At 46.7% G+C, this 18,092-nt stretch overlaps 1 protein-coding gene across 1 annotated transcript in view; it reads left to right on the forward strand.

Moving 5' to 3' along the window:
- LOC148049875 (uncharacterized) overlaps window positions 1-18,092 on the forward strand; it is a gene marked incomplete at both ends in the record, with an annotated part of 77,703 nt that overhangs the window by 20,084 nt on the left and 39,527 nt on the right. Inside the window, one exon of the mRNA XM_087703363.1 lies at window positions 8,252-8,482. Within this exon, the coding sequence (XP_087559489.1) occupies window positions 8,252-8,482 (231 nt within the window). The remainder of the gene's footprint in view (window positions 1-8,251; window positions 8,483-18,092) is intronic.

Raw genomic sequence — 18,092 nt, forward strand, 5'->3', positions numbered from 1 at the left:
CTGACCCCAGGTAATTTACGGCCCAATTATGACCCTATTTCCCCTCCCCTCCCCCCCCAGGGTGTGTCATAAATCACATTCTTAACGAGCAAATTTGTGGGTTGTAGTGATCCAGTGGTGGGTTTCAAATTTTTTTAGAACTGCTTCTGTAGGTGTGGCCTGCTTTGTGGGAGTGGCTTGCCGGCCATGTGACTGGGTGGGAGTGGCTTGGCAGTCATGTGACTGGGTGGGCATGGCCAACTTGTAAAATGTGGTGAAACTCACTTAACAACGCTCTTGCTTAGCAACCAAAATGTTGGCACAGAAACTCTGGCATTTGAAGCACACAAGTCTTAAAGCTGTCAAGTTACAAGACCCTTGCACCCCTAACCCTTTAGAAAAAAACCCCCAGAGGTGTTCAAACTTGACAGCTTTAAGACTTGTGGACTTCAACTCCCAGAATTCCTCCTCTCGCTCTTCATCTTGATGATGTGTGGATGGGGAGGGGCGGAGGGAGCTGGAACCGGTTCTAAACGGCACTGTAGATTTGTGGAACCTCTTCTATAGAAGAGGTTAGAACTGGCAGGAACCCACCCCGGATCACTCCCTTCTGGCCGCTGTGAGTAACCCTGGGAGACAGTCTTGAGAAAGATATGCCTGGAATGTGCTTCTGTTTGTGGCTGCCGTGCTGCTTCATCAGCTTCCCATCCCCCTTGCCTATGGTAACTCGTGAGCAGGACAGGAAAGCTTTGGCAGTTGACATGCCCACTACCACTTGAGCAAAATCCCGCCCTTCTTTTGTGCATGGGTCAAAAATAGTTGAGTTTGAAGCGCACAGCTGCCATCTTGACTTTTTTGACCGTCCCCGAGGCATTCCGCACCCCAACATTTCTTCCTAATGAAATGACCTTTCCGTGGGCATCAAATGTAAGAACACAATAAAATAAAATAAAAAACCTAGGAAATTTGTGCCCGGATAATACATATCAATTCAGTCTCTTCCCCTAAGAACAAGGAAGGATGATCTGGCGTTTCTTCTAATTTATGAATATAATGAATCTCTCCGATTCGCGGGGATTTTCCCCCTTCGGAAAAAGTGAGATCGTAAAAAGACAACGGGCCAATTGCAAACATTTCTAGAAGTGTAATAAAGCCACACTCCTATTTAAGTGGTCCTTGGAGGATAAGAAGGATAAAGAGACGGGGGGAAACGAAGGATGGGTGGATAACGTCAATTTCGTTTTTTCTCATTTCTGGCTCTTTGGCAAACTGTTCGAGTGTAGCTCATCAAATTCAAGATTAATTCTTAAGCCCTCTTTGGGGCTACGACGTTCTACCCGCCACAAACATGCATAATGTTCTCGGCCATTTTTTTGCCAAAATGCGTCCCTGTTTTGCAACTACAGAACTAAGGAGAAACTTCCTAACAGTCAGGACAATTAACCAGTGGAACAGCTTGCCACCAGGAGTTGTGGGTGTTTCATCACTGGATGTTTCCAAGAAGAAATTGGACAGTCATTGTCTGAAATGAGATAGGGTCTCCTGCTCAGCTGACTGTTATCTGTAGTTCAGTGGTTCAAATCTCACCGGCTCAAGGTTGACTCAGCCTTCCATCCTTCCGAGGTGGGTAAAATGAGGACCCAGATTGTGTGGGGGCGATATGCTGACTCTGTAAACAGCTTAGAGAGGGCTGAAAGCCCTATGAAGCGGTATATAAGTCTAACTGCTATTGCTATTGCTTGAACAGGGGGATGGACTACATGACCACCAAGGTCCCTTCCAGCTCTGCTATTCTGATAGCAGTCTTCCAATATTTGAGGGGCTACCCCAAAGAAGAGGGGGGTCAATTTATTCTCCAAAGCACCTGAGGGCAGGACAAGAAGCAACGGGTGGGAACTCATCCAGGAGAGAAGCAACTTGGAATTAAGGAGAAACTTCCTAACCGTGAGGACAATTAACCAGTGGAACAGCTGGCCACCAGAAGTTGTGGTTGCCTCATCGCTGGAGGTTTTCAAAAAGAGACGGGATAGGCAGGCAGCTGGCTTTCATGCCTAAGGCAGAACTAGAACTCACATTGGCACAGTCTCCTGGTGATTGGCCCAAAGTCACCCAGCTGGCTTTTATGCCTAAGGCGGGACTAGAACTCACCATTTCCCAGTGATTGGCCCAAAGTTACCCAGTCAGTTTTCATGCCTAAGGCGGGACTAGAACTCACCGTCTCCTGGTGATTGGCCCAAAGACACCCAATCAGTTTTCATGCCTAAGGCGGGACTAGAACTCACTGTCTCCTGGTGATTGGCCCAAAGTCACCCAGCTGGCTTTTGTGCCCAAGGCGGGACTGGAACGCACCATCTCCCAGTGACTGGCCCAAAGTCACCCAGTCAATTTTCATGCCTAAGGCAGGACTAGAACTCACCGTCTCCTGGTAATTAGCCCAGAGTCACCCAGATGGCTTCCATGCCTAAGGCAGAACTAGAACTCACAGTCTCCTAGTGATTGGCCCAAAGTCACCCAGCCAGGTTTCATGCCTAAAGCGGGACTAGAACTCACCATCTCCTGGCAATTAGTCCAAAGCCACCCACCTGGTTTGTATGCCTAAGGCAGGACTGGAACTCCCAGTCTCCTGGTGATTGGCCCAAAGTCGCCCAGCCTGCTTTCATGCCTAAGGCAGGACTGGAACTCACTATCTCCTAGCTACAAGCCACCCAGCTGGCTTTCATGCCTGGGGCGGGACTAGAACTCACTGTCTCCTGGTCAGTGGCCCAAAGTCATCTCCCGCTCACCTCCCTTTTCCCACCTTCCCCCAGGCGCCTAGTCCTCAAGAGAAGGCTGCAAGGGCCCACCCCCCCTTCCCGCTTTCTTTCCTACCGATATTTTCCTTCCTCCCACCGTCCCCCAAGCCTGCCGTTCCTTCTCTCCCGCGTGGAGACGGCCCTTGGAGAATGCATTTGCTGTAAGAGGATAAATAACGGATTGAAGAGGAAAGTGATTTACTGTTGGCATCACAGTTCCGCTGAATTGCCTTCGCTACGCCCGCCCCGAGCACTTCCTTCTCCCCAGCAGGCAGGCCAAAACCTCCTGGGAATCGCCAACCCAACCCCCCCATTACAGATGGCACCATATGCCAACCCTCTTCTCTTTTCTCCGCACGGGACAAGCGCCTGCAGGAACCGAAGCCGTGCCGTTGCGAATGGCAAAGATGGCTTCCGGAGAGTCCCAGGGGTGACGGCAAGACCTCTGTTGTGTTGCTGCGTTACAACGCTCTCTGCAAAATGCTGGTGGAGCGCTTAACACAGAAGCGGTATATTCCCCGGATGCTGATTTCGGGGGGCACCTTTAGTTCTGCTTCTCTTTGCCGCACAATTAAGGGATGTAGGGGGAGTGCTCGCGTTTCGCTGTTTTCTCGCAAGGTTGGCTATTCCCAAAAGGAAACACGCTCCCAGGAGGCACCTCAATTGGAGCCAAAATGTCTATGTTCTTTTTGGTTTCCTAAGGATCTGAGCCATTTTTCTTCTCTTACCTTTCCATCTGGTTTCACCAAAGCCTGTCTTCCTTTCTAAATATAGCAGTGGACTTATATACCGCTTCATAGGCCTTTCAGGCCTCTCTAAGCGGTTTACAGAGAGTCAGCATATTGCCCCCAACAATCTGGGTCCTCATTTTACCCACCTCGGAAGGATGGAAGGCTGAGTCAACCCTGAGCCGGTGAGATTTGAACCGCTGACCTGCTGATCTAGCAGTAGCCTGCAGTGCTGCATTTAACCACTGCGCCACCTTGGCTCGTACCTAAAGGCAAAGGTTCCCCTCGCACATATGTGCTAGTCATTCCTGACTCCAGGGGGCGATGCTCATCTCCGTTTCAAAGTCGAAGAGCCAGCGCTGTCCGAAGACGTCTCCGTGGTCATGTGGCTGGCATGACTAAACTCCGAAGGTGCACGGGATGCTGTTCCCTTCCCACCAAAGGCGGTCCCTATTTTTCTACTTGCATTTTTTACGTGCTTTCGAACTGCTAGGTTGGCAGAAGCTGGGACAAGTCACGGGAGCTCACTCTGTAAAGTGGCGCTAGGGATTCGAACCCCCGAACTGCCGACCTTTCTGATCGACGAGCTCAGCGTCTTAGCCACTCAGCCACTGGGCCCCTTTAGTTTCTTAGGCCTCGTTAAAATAACAAGCTGAAGAAAAGCGCACAATGCATTACAATGTTCTGGTTTGGAGGTCTCAACTAGGTCTCCTGGGAGAGTTATAATGATGACACGGGCTTCCAGAAACCCTCGTGCAATTGATGCGAGTTTTCTCATGACGGAATTGACCGCCGGGGTGAAATTTTCACAATCCGGGAACGTGCTTTGGTGGAGAACGTTGTAATTACCGCATCGACATTATTTGCAGATTTTTTCTTTGGGGCCCAGGGGGAATTTGCCTCGTTAGGGAATGTTGTAATTACAGCGTCGTTCCTGAATTGCCGATGGGAGAAAAAAAAAGTTGCACAAATTTGGTATAAAGAAAGAATTCACGCAATTCGCACACTGGGGGCCTTATAATAATAATAACAACCCAGGAATAATGTATGTGAGAGTTGTACCATAAACTATTTGCCAAGGCACCCAAAGGCCAGACAGGGAATAATGGATGGAAATTGATCCAGGAGGGTTTCAACCTGGAAATAAGAAGAAGTTTTTCTGACAGTGAGAACAATCAAACGAGAGAACACAGGCGTTGCCTTCGGAAGTTGTGGGAGCTTCATCACTGGAAGCTTTCAAGAAGAGACTGGACTGCCACCTGCCAGAAATGGCGTAGAGTCTCCTGCTAGGGCAGGATGGGGGGGTTGGACTAGATGACCTGCAAGGTCCCTCTTCCAACTCTGTTAATCTGTTAATAAGGAAGGCGGAACGCCGGAGAATGGGTGCTTCCGAATTGTGGCATTGGGGAAGACGTTTGATAGTCTCTTCAACCGCAAGGAGATCGGTCAATCAGGAAATCAGAGTAGCAGAATAACAGAGTTGGAAGGGACCTTGGAGGTCTTCTAGTCCAACCCCCTGCTCAAGCAGGAGACCCTACACCATTTCAGATAAATGGCTGTCTGATTTCTTCTTAAAAACCTCCAGTGTTTGAAGTTAAATTTAGATTTACCGACAAAGAACTAGAGGGTAAATATAAATTCAACACAAAAATAGTTTGTCGCGAAAGGAACTGACTGCGAAGACTCCTGTATCAGGGCTGAAAGGCGAAAGGGAAGCAGTACGGTCCTTCCCATAATTGGATAGACCAGGTTGCCCTGATAGAAAAAAAAACACTCCAGTGTTGAAGCACCTACAATTTCTGGTGGCTAGCAGTTCCACTGGTTAATTTCTCTCATTGTCAGGAAGTTTCTCCTTAATTCCAGATTGCTTCTCTCCTTGATTAGTTTCCATCTGTTGCTTCTTGTCCTGCCTTCTGATGCTTTGGAAAAGAAGTTCACCCCCCTTCTCTTCGTGGTAGCACCTTAGATACCAGAACACTGCTATCATGTCATCTGTCCATGTTCCGGTGTCCTGCGTAAGAAAAGCCAGCAACACAAGTTGATGCTAGACTTGTTTATCTGGAAACGCGGACCCGGCATGAAGCAACCATCCAAAAGGAATCAAGGTTTGTTCTACCGTGGTTAGTTCAACCGCCCCTTATATCCACCTCCATTGTGTGTACATCCTGCCTCTCCCACTGGATGCCTGCTGCTAATACAGCCACTGCAGTCTGGCCACGCCCCTAGTCATCCAGACAGCGGACTATTTCCTGCTCCCTCCCATGCTCCGAAGATCAGCTGTTTCTATGATTTGACGATCAGCTGTTTCTATGATTTGACGATTAGCTGTTTCTATGATCAGATGATCAGCTGTTTTTATGATCCGATGATCAGCTGTTTCTATGATCCGACGATCAGCTGTTTCTATGATCAGACGATCAGCTGTTTCTATGATCCGATGATCAGCTGTTTCTATGAGCAGACGATCGGCTGTTTCTATGATCCAATGATCAGCTGTTTCTATGATCAGACGATCAGCTGTTTCTATGATCCAATGATCAGCTGTTTGTATGATCAGACGATCAGCTGTTTCTATGATCAGACGATCAGCTGTTTCTATGATCAGACGATCAGCTGTTTTTATGTTCCGACGATCAGCTGTTTCTATGATCCGACAATCAGCTGTTCCTATGATCCAATGATCAGCTGTTTTGCAATTAGCCGGTTGCAGCCAGGGCTCTGCTAGTCAGGTGGCAGCCCCGCACATGTTGGAGCGATCAGTCAGGTAAAGCCCGGGCCCCTCCAACCAGATAGCAGCCTCATGGACAAAGGAGCGAGGCAGTGAGGGCCATAGGAGTGTGTCTCAGGAGGCGGCTCCTCCCCATCAGGACGCCATTGCGGTGTGGCCGTTGATGCACATGCATGTGCGTCCACTCCTCCTTCACCCGAATGGCGGCCCCCGGGCCAACTGGCAGTCTGGGGCTGATATCATCTTTCTTTAAAAGGTTCCTTTTTATTGCTAACAACAGCAATTTGGGGTTCATTTGTGGTCCTAACACAGGGGTGTCAAAGTTGATTTCATTGAGGGCCACATCGGGGCTGTGTTTGACCTTGGGGAGGGGGGGAGGTGGAGTTGGCATGACCAGGGTGGTCGTGGCCAACTCGACATCACTCATGTCGGGGGCACCAGTGGTGGCCTGAGCCCTCTGTCAGTAAAAATGGGTTCCTGAGCTCTGTTTTTAGCTGTGACAACCTCCTGCAAACCTCTGCCAGCAAAAACAGAGCTCGGGAGAGTCGCACATGGCCCGCACGAGCTCAATTTTCATTGGCAGAGGCATCGCAAGCTGGTCCTTCACTGTTTCCAGGTCGGCCCCGTGGGCCAGATCTAAGCACCCTGCAGGCCCGTTCTGGCCCCCGGGCCTTGAGTTTGATTGTGTCCCACCAGCAGAGCTGGCAGCAGATTCGGACAGTGAGGAGGTTGGGGTGGAACATGGGCCAGTCCTGGAGTCTGGGGAAGGCTCGAACGAGGGCTCTGTGTCGGAGGCAGAGAGGGGGCCAAGGCCGTCTGACAGTTATCAGCTGCCTTCAGAGTCAGACATCAGTGAGGCAGAAGAACAGCTGGAGCCTGTTCCCATGCCAAGAGTGGCCAGAGGAAGGGAACAGCTAAAGAAGAAGGGTTGACTTGAGAGTAAGGCCACAGATGGACAATCAATGGCCCCTCCCAGAGGAAATAAAAGAGGAGCGAAAGGGAGTGGAGTTTGCAGGAGACCGTTAGTTTGCTTAATTGGTTCGTGATTCTCCGAGACTCCTGGCCAAGTTCGGCAGATCTCGGCCTGGCAGCTCTCCAAGCCAGATAAAGGTTGTGACTATAAATCCTCCCTTGAAAGATTTTTCTGGATGTGAATGAGCAGAATTCACAGGAAATGAATAAAAGAGTGTTTGTTTATTTTTTGTCAGGACAAGAAGTTTGCTTCATGCTTTCGGGAAGCCTCAGTCAGAACACCCCTATCCTAACTCAAGGACTCCTTGTACCTGCATTCAGCTCCTGGGCACCCATAATAGACCCCTTTGGGATCTTCTTCACATATATATATATTTAAGGAGCTTCCTCCCCCTCTTGTTCTTCCCCTCCCTCCCTCCCGCTCCAATTAATTGTTTTAATTAAGGAAACATGTCTTCCACTGTCGGTTGCCAGCTGAAACATTGCTAATTATAGGGAGAGGAGAGAATGGTGGCTTGTTAGATCTCCAGCTTCGGCCGAGATGGGGAAAGTCGGTGGGGGTGGGGGGAAATTAGGAGATTCCTTTACATATTGGTGCAATTGCTCGGAATGGATGAGAGCGATAAACAGAGCAGAAATAATCGGACCCCAGAGACAGGAGGGGGTCCCTCGTCTTTGCCCCAGGCTCACTCAGCACAAAATGTAGACTCTCGGGGGGGGGGGGAGCAGAAATTCAGGGAGTTCTTGACTTACGATCAAAATTCAGCCCAAGATTTGTGTTGCTCAGTGAGACCTTTGTTAAGTGAGTTTTGCCCCGTTTTACGATCTTTCTTGCTTGCTGTGGTTGTTAAGTGAATCACTGTAGTTGTTAAGTTAGTAACACGGTGGTTGAGTGAATCTGACTTTGATTGTCAGAAGCTCTATTGTCTGTCTATCTATCTATCCATCCAACCATCCATCCATCCATCATCTATCTATCTATCTATCTATCTATCATCTATCTATCTATCTATCTATCTATCATCTATCTATCTATCTATCTATCTATCTATCATCTATCTATCTATCTATCTATCTATCTATCTATCTATCTATCCAATCATCCATCATCCATCCATCCATCCATCCATCCATCCATCCATCCATCCATCTATCTATCATCTATCCATCCATCCATCCATCCATCTATCATCTATCTATCCATCCATCCATCCATCCATCCATCCATCCATCCATCCATCCATCTATCTATCTATCTATCTATCTATCTATCTATCTATCTATCTAGTATTGAGGCAAACTCTGCCAACTGCCAGGAGTTTGATCCCGACCGGCTCAAAGTTGATTCAGCTTTCGCTCCTTCCAAGGTCAGTAAAAGGAGGACCCAGATTGTTGGGGGCAATAGGCTGGGTCTATGGCGGGGGCCAAGGTGGCGCAGTGGTTAAATGCAGCACTGCAGGCTACTGCTAGATCAGCAGTTCAGCGGTTCAAATCCCACCGGCTCAGGGTTGACTCAGCCTTCCATCCTTCCGAGGTGGGTAAAATGAGGACCCAGATTGTTGGGGGCAATATGCTGACTCTCTGTAAACCGCTTAGAGAGGCCTGAAAGGCCTATGAAGCGGTATATAAGTCTACTGCTATTGCTATTGCTATTGCTGTAAACCGCTTAGAGAGGGCTGGAAAGCACTGTGAATCGGTATATAAGTCTAAGTGCTATTGCTATCATCTCTCTGGTTATCAAGCAATTTTGGAAGATAGACAAATTTGAAGCTATCTTGGAGGTCACTTAATCTCTCTCTCTCTCTCTCTCTCTCTCTCTCTCTCTCTCTCTCTCTCTCTCTCTCTCTCTCTCTTCTCTCCTATCTGTCAATCTTTCTTTCTATCTATCCATTCATCCATCCATTCATCCATCCATTCATCCTGCACCCATCAATTCATCCACCCATCCACCAATTCACACACCCCCAGTCCCCCACACCCACCCGTCCACCTATCAGCTGTTCCCAGTGTGCGCATGTGCAGAGCTGCCAGAAGAAAAGAACAGCTCAGAAATGAGGGTCGACTTGGGAGTAAAACCACAGGTGGACGGTGAATGGCCCCTCCCATAAGACATAAAAGGGGAGCGAAAGGGGAGTGGGCCTTTTCAGGAAACTATTTGTTCGTTCGTTCATTTCAGGAGTGTGAAGATCTGTCCGTGAATCTCAGAGACTCTGTGCCAAAGTCTTTCCCTGCACAGCACTTCATTTGGAAAATATTTACATGGCAGCTTTCCAAGATAGATAAGGTCTGTGGTCATAAATCCACCTTTGAGAGACTCTTTGCCAGGCCTTGGCTGAATGTGAATGAGAGGGATTCACATTTGTTTAATTAAAAGGGGGTTTTGACGGGACCAGGAATCTGCTTCGTGCTTTTTGGGGAAGCCTCATTCAGAACATCTCCATCAAACATTCACTTTTTCTCACTTCTTTCTGGTTTTATTTTATTTTTTTGGGCTTCGCCCCTTGCAAGAAAAAAAAAACCTAGCTCCATTTATCGGGCCAGGTGCTCTGCGAACCAGGAGAATTAGGTTTACGCAGGAACATGTTATGTGGTTCCAGGCAGTAAATCATGATAAACGAGGATGCTTATGGACGAAGGCAGGAGGCCTCCACCACCCAGCAGCCCAGTGGGGGTTAGGAGATTAAAGGTTGAAGTGGAGCTCCCACGTTTGTTAATGTATTGAGAGGCCGTTAAGCGAATTGGACTTCTCCCGTTGATTTTGCTGGTCAGAAACAGGCTGGGAAAGTCTATGGAGATTCTCCATCATCCACGTCTTGGTTGCCCCAAAGCTGCTTTTTTTTTCAAGAGGCAACTGGACTTTCTGGTTTTCGTTTTGAAGATATTTCGCTTCTTATCCAAGAAGCTTCTTCAGCTCTGACTGGATGGTGGGGAAACGGAAGGATGATTTATACACTTTGCAGACAAAGCTGGTCATTTGCGTCCTTTGAGAGGGTCCTTAAGGCCACTTGGAGGTTTCTCTGTATCCTCGGGGTCACCTGAGTGGTGCAAATGAGTGTGGAGCCTTCTTGGAACTGCTGAAAGGACTGTGTGGTAGAAGGTTTCACACCTACTTGCACTACTATAGAGCCGAGGTGGCGCAGTGGTTAGGGTGCAGTACTGCAGGCCACTTCAGCTGACTGTTATCTGCAGTTCAGCGGTTCTAATCTCACCGGCTCAAGGTTGACTCAGCCTTCCATCCTTCCGAGGTGGGTGAAATGAGGACCCAGACTGTGGGGGCGATATGCTGACTCTGTAAACCGCTTAAAGAGGGCTGAAAGCCCTATGAAGCGGTATATAAGTTGAACTGCTATTGCTAACTGCTATTGCTACTCAGATGACCCTGAGGACAAAGATACCCCCCCCCCAATTCTATTCTATTATATTCTTTGTTCCAATATTCTCTTCTCTTCTCTATTCTATTCTATTTTATTTTGTTCCAATATTCTCTTCTCTTTTCTATTTTGTTCTATTCTTTTTTTTTAGCAATAGCAGTAGACTTATATACCGCTTCATAGGCCTTTCAGCCCTCTCTAAGCGGTTTACAGAGAGTCAGCATATTGCCCCCAACAATCTGGGTCCTCATTTTACCCACCTCGGAAGGATGGAAGGCTGAGTCAACCCTGAGCCGGTGAGATTTGAACCGCTGAACTGCTGATCTAGCAGTAGCCTGCAGTGCTGCATTTAACCACTGCGCCACCTTGGCTCTGTTTTTCATTCTAATATTCTCTTCTCTCTTCTATTTTTCATTCCAATATTCTCTTCTCTTCTATTCTGCATTCCAATATTCTATTCTATTCTTCATTCCAATATTCTCTTCTCTTCTCTTCTACAGTGTATTCTTCATTCCAATATTCTCTTCTCTTCTTCATTCAAATATTCTCCTCTCCTCTTCTCTTCTTCATTCCGATATTCTCTTCTCTTCTTTTCTTCATTCCAATATTCTCTTCTCTTCTATTCTACAGTATCTTCTATTCTTCATTCCAATGGTCTCTTCTCTTCTATTATTTTCTCTTCTATTCTGAATTCCAATATTCTATTCTCTTCTTCATTCAAATATTCTCCTCTCCTCTTCTCTTCTCTTCTTCATTCCGATATTCTCTTCTCTTCTTTTCTTCATTCCAATATTCTCTTCTCTCCTATTCTATTCTACAGCATCTTCTATTCTTCATTCCAATGGTCTCTTCTCTTCTATTCTTTTCTCTTCTATTCTGAATTCCAATATTCTCTTCTATTCTATTCTTCATTCCAATATTCTCTTCTCTTTTATTCGTCATTGCAATAGTCTCTTCTCTTCTTCATTCCAATATTCTCTCCTCTTCTTCATTCCAATATCCTATCCTATACTATCTATCCTGTTCTATTCTGTGGAACAGCTTGGCTCCAGAAATTGTCAATGCTCCAACACTGGAGGTTCTCAAGAAAAGATTGGACCATGATTTGTCTCTAAATGTCATAGGGTTTCCTGTCCCCATAGGGAGTCAGACTAGAAGACCTTTAAGGTCCCTCCAACTTTGTTTTTCTATGATTCTATAAGCGGTCACTTTTAAATGTTTAGCCATTCATTCAGGTGGACATGTTCAGTCCAGCGGGACCCAGCATTAAACTGCTTGAAGGGGGCGAGGCCAGCCGGCGATGGCACGGAGGCGACGTATACATCCTTTCGGATAATTTAATCTTTCTCCCATCATGCATCCTATCTCCTTTCTTCTGCTTCCAATTATTGGTTGTGTTTCCATTCTGTTTTTATCTTGTTCTGACTGTCAGCTACCCAGCTGGATGAGACGGGCAGTCAAATACATTTAGCAAACGCAGGCTGTCTTCCACTTACAACCATAATTGGGAAGGAACCCCTTCCCCCTGGAGCCCCTCTTCTTTGTGGCAGCCCCTGAGACACAGATAGTCCTCCACTTATGACGACAATGGAGCTCGGAATCCAGGTGGATCGGGGACAGATTTGTTCAGTGAGAGTTTTGTCCACTTTACACTTGTTCAGTGAATCCCTGCAATGGCTAAGTTAGTAACACGGTTGTTAAGTAAATCCGGCTTGGTTGACTTTGCTTGCTGGAAGGTCGCAAAAGGGGATCACGTGACCCTGAGACTCTGCAACCGTCATAAATATGAAGCTTTTATCAAGTGCCGGAATGTAAATCGTGTGATGGTGAGTGTCATGTCCCAACATATAAGTTTATATACTGTTGCTGCTCTCTACCCCCATCTAGTGGCCGGAGAGACAAATACCAATTATATTGTTTTGAAGCTGACCCAACTCATTTTACCCATCATCCGGCACTCTCAAACCAAGTGCACGCTGGGAAGCCAGACTCCATTCCCTTTAGCATTTGGAGAAGGCAGACGCACAAAGAAGAATCCATCTTAATCTGTGGCACAGATTAAGGACAAACTCACATCCTGCATGCAGAGTCTTGCTGGCGAGATTTAAATTGCTTGTATTTATTAATTGCTATATTCAGAAAGGCTGAGCACTAAAGAACGGAGGCCTTTGATGAGGAGGATGAGGATAAGGAGGAGTGGAATGTAGAGAGAGGAGAAGGAGAAAGGAAGGGGAAGTGGAGTAGGAAAGGAAGATGGAGGGAAGAAAGGAGGTAGGAGAGAGGTAGAAGAAAGAGGTGTATGGAGAGTAGAAGAGCTAATAAGGGGTGTTAATCTTTTTGGGGCGTTGAGGACAAGAGGAACTGATGTAATCATTATTTAATACTATATGATACTGCTATGTATAGTATACATGTGGTTGTATGTTATGAAAATGGAAATAAAAATATGCGAACACCGAAGAATGGAGGCCTTTGAACTCTGGTGCTGGAGAAGACTCCTGCACTGAGTCCCTTGGACTGCAAGGCCATCCAACCGGTCAGTCCTAGAGGAGATCAATCCTGACTGGTCTTTAGAAGGTCCTAAATCCTGAAGAGGAGGCTCAAATTCTTTTTCCACCTAGTGAGAAGGAAGGACTCCCTGGAGAAGAGCCTCATGCTGGGAACGATGGAGGGCAGAAGAAAAAGGGGATAACAGAGAATGAGGTGGCTGGAGGAAGTAAATGAAGCAGTCAGCGTGAACTTAAATGGACTCTGAGGGATGGTAGTGAACAGGAAGGCCTGAAGGAACATTGTCCATGGGGTTGTGATGGATCAGACACAACTTTGCAACTAAAAACAACAAATGTTTAGCAGTAACTCAATACTGTCTATCTTGCATTTGATTCTCATTGTATGTATCCCTATTTTCCCCAGTTTCACCCTATCCTGTTCTTCCAATAAAGCCTTCAGATCTACACACATGGTCCGTTTTATTGGAGGATAGGTGGGTTTAGCTGCCTGTCAAGCTGCACGCAGATTAATGTGTAGTGAGGACAGAAGAGGGGGGATGAACGGTCATAAGGATGAAACTTGGTCATAAGTTGCTTTTTTTAGTGCCGTTGTAACTTCGAACAGTCACTAAATGAACTGTTGTAAGTTGAGGACTACCTGTACTACATATATCACTTTGTCAGATTGTATCTGGGTGTTTTATCCTTGGGGTGGACAAGCTTTTGCCTTAGCGTGTTCTTGGGTTTAAAGTCTACACATATGTTGTGTTGGTTGATGTTACCCCAAATCCTTCTTTTCATTAAACTAGTCATTCCGTTCTTCGTATGTTTTAGCCTCCAGTCCCCTAATCCTCTTTGTTCCTCTTCTCTGCACTCTTTCCAGAGACTCCACATCTTTTTTCTACATCCCCGGGATGCAAAAAAAAGTTCTGCATCCCCGGGATGCAGAAATTAATTACACTGATCAATGGATTTTGGGTGAAATGACTTCAGAGCTGACTCTTTAAAAATGTATCAGTTTGAATATATTGACGGACAGAAGAGAGGGAGGGAGGGGGAAGAGAGGGGAGAAGAGGATGGAAAAAGAAGAAGAGGGAAGGGAGGGTGGGAGGAAAGAAAAAGGAAGGGAAGGGAGGGGAGAGGGAAGAGAGAGAGAAAGAATGTGTATCTGTATGAGAGAGAAAAAGATGGAATGAGGGAGGGGAGAGGAGAGGATGGAAGAGAGAGAGAGAAAGAAAAAAAGAAAAAGGATGGAAGGAAGGAAAGAAAAAGTCAAGAGGGAGGGGGAGAGAGAGAGAGATAAAAAGAAAACAGGGAGGGAAGGGATAGGAGAAGGGAGAGAGGGAGGAAGTAAGAAGGGAGGGGAGGAGAGAGAGCAAGAGAAAAAAAGAGAGTATGATTTTGTGTGTGTGTGTGTGTGTGAGAGAGAGAGAGAGAAAATGATGGGAGTGAGGGAGGGGGAGAGGAGAGAAGAAGAGAAGAGAGGAGAGGATGGAAAAGAGAGACAGAGAAAGGAAGGAAGGAAGGAAGGAAGGAAGGAGGGGAAGGAAGGGGAGGGAGTGAAGTGAGGGAGCGAGAGAGAGAGAGAGGAAAAAGAAAGAAAGTCAATAAGGAGAGAGAGGGAGGGAGGGAGGAAGAAAGGAAGGAAGAAAGGAAAGAAGGAAGGAAGGGGAGGGAGTGAAGTGAGGGAGCAAGAGAGAGAGAGAGGAAAAAGAAAGTAAGGAGAGAGGGAGGGAGGGAGGAAGAAAGGAAGGAAGAAAGGAAGGAAGGAAGGAAAGGAAAAAGAAAGTCAATAAGGAGAGAGAGAGGGAGGGAGAGAGGGAGGGAGGGAGGAAGAAAAGGAAGGAAGAGGAAGGAAGGAAGGAAGGAAGGAAGGAAGGAAGGAAGGAAGGAAGGAAAGTTGAAGTATATTTTTGTAAAGCAAATAGCTCTGATCTGAACCAGCCAAGGAAATCTTGATCACACATCGTAGCATAGATGAAACGTTTCCGGACCTCCATAGGACGCCACTTCTCCTGTAGCAAACCCCTCAAGAAGCCTTCCCCGCAGGGTGTCAGTGAGGTCAAGCAGCTCCTTCCCCTGAGTATCTGGATGTTTCAATAGGCTCCCAGTTTCTGAGAAGAGGAGAATTCAACACCACCACCACCTGGATAACGTTCCTTTTCTCCCCCCCCCCCCCCACAAAACCCCCATTAACAACTCTATGAATCTTAAACCAAATCAGAAACGGCCCAGAACGGGTCCAACGGATAGGATAATATCCTCGCCCAAAGCTTTAATTTCCAGCATACGGACGGAGCCTGGCTCAGCCTCGGGGCTGTCCGATAAACATGAAAAAGAATATTTCACTCTATTAATTATATCTGAAGATCATAGACTATCGATTTAACATTCTTTAACATTCTAGTCCATTGATTTCTTCAGATATTCCAAGTCCTTTTCCCCCCTAAATTACTGACAGGTTTCCAATATCAGTCCTAGGAAAACTTTTTTAATTATCCAGACCAATTTGGGAGTTTTCAAAAGATTTTTTCCCCCCAATAATATTAATAGTTCAGGAGTTTGGAACATTGCTAATGAAGCAAGCCCAGGTTGCTAAATTGCAAAATATTAATAATAGGAAAAGGCGGGAGGGAGAGGGGAGAGAAGAAGGAAGGAAGGAAGGAAGGAAGGAAGGAAGGAAGGAAGGAAGGAAGGAAGGAAGGAAGGAGATGATGGGAGAAGAAATGAGAAGGAAGGAAAGATGGGAGGGAGGGAAGAAGGAGGAAAACGGAAGTGAGAGAAGAAAGGGGGGAATGAGGGTGGGAGGGAGGGAGGAAAAAGGGAGGAAGAGAGAAGGAAGGAGGGAGGGAGAGAGGAAGGAAGGAGATGATGGAGAAGAAATGAGAAGGGAGGAAGGAAAGAAGGGAGGGAGGGAAGAAGGAGGAAAACGGAAGTGGGAGAAGAAAGGGGGGAACGAGGGTGGGAGGGAGGGAGGAAAAAGGGAGGAAGAGAGAAGGAGGGAGGGAGGGAGAGAGGAAGGAAGGAGATGATGGAGAAGAAATGAGAAGGGAGGAAGGAAAGAAGGGAGGGAGGGAAGAAGGAAGGAAGGGAAGAGGGAGGGAAATGGAAGTGAAGGATAGGAAAGAAGGAAGGTAATGTAAATGAGAGAAGAAATGAGGAAGGAAGGAAGGAAGAAGGAAGGAGATGATGGGAGAAGAAATGAGAAGGGAGAGAGGGAAGGAGGAGTGAAGAAGGAAGGAAAGAAGATAATGTAAATGAGAGAAGAAATAAGGAAGGAAGGAGGGAAGGAAGGAAGGAAGGAAGGAAGGAAGTTGTAGACAACCTGGCTTATTTATTGCAAAGTATCAAATATTTTAAAAGTCTAATTAATAATGAACTGATAAATTGCAAAAATTGTCCTCAGTCAACAAATAAATTTTTCTTGGCCTGGTGATTCAAAGATTCAAAGTCCTTGACTGACAGCCACAATTCCGCCCCAAATTTCCGTCACTAAGTGAAACATTCATGAAGTGAGGTTTGCCTCACTTTACGACTTTTCTTGCCATGGCGGTTAAGCGAATCGCTGTGGTTGCTGAGCAAATCGTCCAATCCTTAAACAAATCTGGCTTTCCCATTGTCAGAAGGTCGCAAAAAATACAATAATACAATAGCGGAGTTGGAAGGGACCTTGGAGGTCTTCTAGTCCAACCCCCTGCCTAGGCAGGAAACCCTATACCATATATAATAACCACAAGACTCTGCAACTGTCAGTTGGCTGAGGCAAAGCCATTTTTTTATGTTGCCTTGTTACATTTGTGTTGCATTTGTGCTGATAAATAAATAAAGGGAGACTAGTATAGATTCTATTTCAAGCTATTTAGCTCTCATCAGCGATTCCCAGTAAGGGTAATATACTGGTTCGATTTCCAGTAAGGGTATGGCTAGCTGATGAGAGCTAAATAGCTTGAAATAGATCTATACTAGTCTCCCTTTATTTATTTATCAGCACAAATTCAACACAAATGTAACAAAGGCAACAGTAAAAATATTGGGTTTCTGTCTGGATGGTCTCTTGTGACGAGCCTAATGACAGAGAGTGGAAGCTGTAGACTTCCTCCCATATTTGGGCATACCAGGGGTTGTGACACTAAATACATATCTATTTCCCTGGCTCAGCTGATAAAGGAGGAGAACCTTGTGGCTTAGTGGTTAACACATCTGCCTAAGAAGTAATACAGCCCAGGTTCAAATCCCAGTAAGGGTATGGCTAGCTGATGAGAGCTAAATAGCTTGAAATAGATCTATACTGGTCTCCCTTTATTTATTTATCAGCACAAATGCATCATACATACATACACACACACACACACACACACACACACACACACACATATATACACATACACACACACATACACACAAACACACAGACACGATCAGTTAACCATTTTTGAATCGCGTGCCAAAAGTGGGCAGAGCTCAGTAGAGTTGTGCGCGGGCGTGCCCACACCCATAATGCTATGTGCATGCCCCTTCCCCTCCACGCACATGCACATGCGACCAGCACTCCCCCCTCCCCGCTTTTGGCACGCTTTTTTCACCCTCCCCAGGCTCCAGAGGCTTTCTAGGAGTCTGGGGAGGGCGAAAACACCCTCCCTCCCCGGAGGCCCTCCAGAGGAATCAGGAGTTTCCCTGAAGCCTCTGGAGGGCAAAAAACGACCCTAGGGGCAACCCGGAAGTTATTCGCCCTCTGGAGCCTTTGTGAGGCTTCCCTGAAGGCTCTGGAGGGCGAAAAACGGCCTTAAAAGTAGGCCAAAGTCAGCTGGCCAGAGCGCGCATGCGCAGTCTGGAGCTGACAGGGCAACGCCTCGCGTGTCCTAACAAATGGCTCCGTATGCCACCTGTGGCATGCATGCCATAGGTTTGCCATTACAGCACTAGATGGATACCGACGAAACTATGTAATCAGGCCAATTCAGGAGAAATCCAGTTCACTCCGGTTCAATCCATTGACTCAGAGGTTGTCGGTGATTGAAACACATAAGGGCATA

Source organism: Thamnophis sirtalis, unplaced genomic scaffold, assembly GCF_051295495.1.
Source record: "Thamnophis sirtalis isolate CommonGarterSnake01/CBP01778 unplaced genomic scaffold, rThaSir2_p1.2 scaffold_1, whole genome shotgun sequence".
NCBI lineage: Eukaryota > Metazoa > Chordata > Lepidosauria > Squamata > Natricidae > Thamnophis > Thamnophis sirtalis.